Here is a 3399-nt window from a genome sequence, read left to right as displayed (position 1 = left end):
ATGCAACAAACTCTTAATTACTACTATCTTACACAAATGTCGGTTAAAAAAAAGAAAGAAGAGAAATGTAGGGCTTCAAATATCAGAGATGCAGGACTACTGTCAGACATTTTTTTTCATCATACGTTGAAAAAAATTATTTTGTTCATCGTACCCAGATCAAAATATTTAACATTGTAGACACATAAAAGCCTGTTTAATTAATTCAAACTTTGATTAGGTCACTACTAACACTCTTAAGATGTTAAAAATATTTCAAATTATCTATATATAGTAATAAAATTATTTGTGAATGATCATAAAATAATAATAAATAATATATTAATAATAATAAACTATTATAAATAATAATAAAATAGGACAAGAATATGTATACCGTACATATATAGCCTCGTATGGCAGCAAGGAAGCATTACCACTTTCGTTTTATAAAAAGTAAAAGCTTAAAGCAACACCCTACAACATGACACGTAATGGTTACGTCTAATGCCTAATGAGTGGTAAGCCTTCCCTATAAATACCACAACTGAACCAACTCTCTAGTCACATCCCAAACCACATTTAAGGTCAGTCATTGTTACTAAAATATTTGGTAGTTGTTGCTAAGCCTTCCCTATAATTTACTTCTTGTGTTTTTATATCTCTTAATATATATAAACTTGATCTGTTTGCTCTGAGATATTGACCGTTTTAATATTTTTAATTGATTGTATGGTTATGTTTTACTTTGAGTTAATTGTTTTAATTACTGCCTATATTTTTACATTTTTGTAATTAGAGAGATTATATTTTGATTTTTATAAAATTAATATATGAATTTTAAAAGATTCGCATGCAATTAGATAATTGTTAATTTTCCAATATATAGTATTTATTGAAAATTTAATTTTGATCGAAAATATAAATAGGAATAAAAATTATAGCACCTACTTCTTACTTCTCTCTCTCTACTCTCTCACATATAAGACTCTCAAATCGCTATCAAAAAAACAAAAAACAAGACTCTCAAATCGGAATAAGAACTTAAAAAGATCTTATGCCCCCATTATTAGAGAAGTGTTCATATATTGTGATATTGGAAACTCACTTGCAAGTTTAGTACTCCAATTTGAAGAGTTTACTTTTACTTGTTGTGTGATTGTTTTCGCTTATGACTTCAATCTCGATCAAATCTGTGATTTGGACAAGAAATAAAAGTATTCGTTGCATAGATCAGACTGGAAACATAAACATAGGATGATTTTGACTACTACTCTGTTTTATACTTGAACTTTGTCCTCAAGCTCTCAAGTGCATCTATTTCAGTTTTTTTTTTTTTTTTTTTTTTTTTGAAAAGAAGAATCTTAATTCATATTCATCTTAAAGCATTGAAGCTTGGATACACGAGGGGATTCCCTCCAATACAATGCTATCCTCAGAGAGTTTAAGTGCATCTTTAGCTAGTAAATGAGCTATAACATTAATGGACCTTGGACAAACTGCACAGAACACTGCTCCATCGAGCTAATCTTGTGCCTAATGTCTTGAATGATCATGCCTCCTGAGTTCCACTTCTCTATGCCACAGTTAATGTCATCCACCACTGTCTTAGCATCTCCCTCTAGAATTACTCTATTTATATGTAGCTGTTGGCACAATGAGATTGCTTTTAGAGCCCCTAGTGCCTCTGCTATAACAGGATCTGGAAATAGAGCCCTTTGACATCTGAGTGTAGCCACTACCTTACCCTTCCAATCTCTGATAATCACTCCTATGCCTATTCTGCATTTGGCCCTGTCCACTGAAGCATCCCAGTTGACCTTATGGAACTGGTCAGGAGGAGCACACCAATAAGACTGAACCTGATTTCCAGTAGCCCTTAATTCCCCTATTTTCTTATTTGCCTCCATATAGTCAATGACTTTTTGATTGGCAGCCTTTACTAATGCATTCGGGTCCAAGAACTCTCTTTCAAACACATAACTATTTCTTCTTCTCCATAACATATAGGCAGTTACGGCAAAGACTGCAAAGCTATGCTCATCTAAACCATCAAACAATTCTATAACCAACTCCTTGAAGGGAATATCCACCACCTTTAACTTCTGTAAGCAGTTTTGATTGTACCCCCATACATCTTGGACAGAGCAGCAGGACCAAAGAGCATGGGTTATAGTTTCTGTTTCAGATTTGCAGATTGGGCACAAAGGTGACAATGTAATTTTCCTCTTCACTAGCTGTTGATTTGTAGGCAGAGAGTCATGATAGGCTCTCCACAAGAGCATACGTGTGGCACTTGGTACCTTTAGCTTCCATAGTCTAGTCCATAAGTCACTCTTCTGCCTAATCTGAGAGGACTGCCCTTTATGTTCTACTGCCATTTCTCCTGCCAGGTAGTATGCACTCCTAACCGAGAATTTACCATCTTTTGTACACCTCCATATCAGCTTGTCTGGAGCATTACACACTAATAGGAATTCTGCTCACCAAATCCACTTCCTCTTCCATGAAGACCTTTCTTAGAATATCCATATTCCATTCCCCTGATGTTGAATCAATCAATGCAGACACCTTACTTGTAGCATATTCAACTTGTAGAGGAGATTGAACTTTGTAGGAAGATGGTCTCGCAATCCACTTATCTAACCAAATATTCACTAAAGCACCATTCCCTATTCTCCATGAAAGACCCTCTTGCAGGACTGGTCTAGCCTCCATAAAACTTCTCCACAAAAAAGAGGCATTACTCCCCACCTTGACCTTTAGAAGATCTGTTCTGAAGAAGTACTTATCTTTAAGCACTTTTGCTGCTAGGGAAGAGGGGTGTTGAATGATCCTCCACCCCTGCTTTGCTAGAAGGGCCAAATTAAACTCTTCAAAGTCCCTATAACCTAACCCTCCTTCCTTTTTAGATTTTCCCATTTGTTTCCATGGGATCCATTGAGTCTTGGTCTTTTCTTCTCTGCTGCCCCACCAAAACTTTTTCATTAACTTGTTTATTGCATTTAGCACTGCCCTAGGGAGTTTGAAAATGCTCATGCAATATGTTGGAATTGCCTAGACTATAGACTTCATCAAAACTTCCTTGCCAGCCTGCAACAGGAATTTAACCTTCTAGTTGTTCATCCTGTTTCTTATGGACTCCAGTATTGGTCTGAAGGCTGCCACTTTGTGTCTTCCAAAGTGGACAGTGTAGAGAGTGCAGGTCCTTATGAAAATTAAAACTCAGCAGCGTTATCAAGAATTTCATATCAATGTTCCTCGTATCTATGGAGGAGGAAATTGTCAAAAAGGCCTTTTGTCATAATATGGATAGGATTTGCGCGTTAATTGAAAAATGTTTGAATGTAACATCAATTATAATGCCTGTGTCTAACTTCGGATTTTCTGTAGTACTCTGTTGCTTTGCGTTAAGGCTTC

The 3399-nt window shown here is 35.8% G+C and overlaps 1 protein-coding gene across 1 annotated transcript; it reads right to left on the bottom strand.

The window, feature by feature from the left end:
- Positions 1-2439: 2439 nt before the first annotated feature.
- LOC122312587 (uncharacterized mitochondrial protein AtMg00310-like) lies at positions 2440-2901 on the bottom strand. The gene has a single exon (XM_043127250.1). The coding sequence runs from the start codon at positions 2899-2901 to the stop codon at positions 2440-2442; it is 462 nt and encodes a 153-aa protein (XP_042983184.1).
- Positions 2902-3399: the final 498 nt, after the last annotated feature.

This window comes from Carya illinoinensis, chromosome 1, assembly GCF_018687715.1.
Source record: "Carya illinoinensis cultivar Pawnee chromosome 1, C.illinoinensisPawnee_v1, whole genome shotgun sequence".
Lineage (NCBI taxonomy): Eukaryota > Viridiplantae > Streptophyta > Magnoliopsida > Fagales > Juglandaceae > Carya > Carya illinoinensis.
The sequence above is the reverse complement of the archived record's forward strand: the minus strand, read 5'-3'. Positions and strand labels throughout refer to the sequence as shown.

Excerpts from the sequence above, each read along its gene's own strand:
- LOC122312587 (XM_043127250.1), bottom strand. The coding sequence starts at position 2,901 with ATGGGAAAATCTAAAAAGGAAGGAGGGTTAGGTTATAGGGACTTTGAA.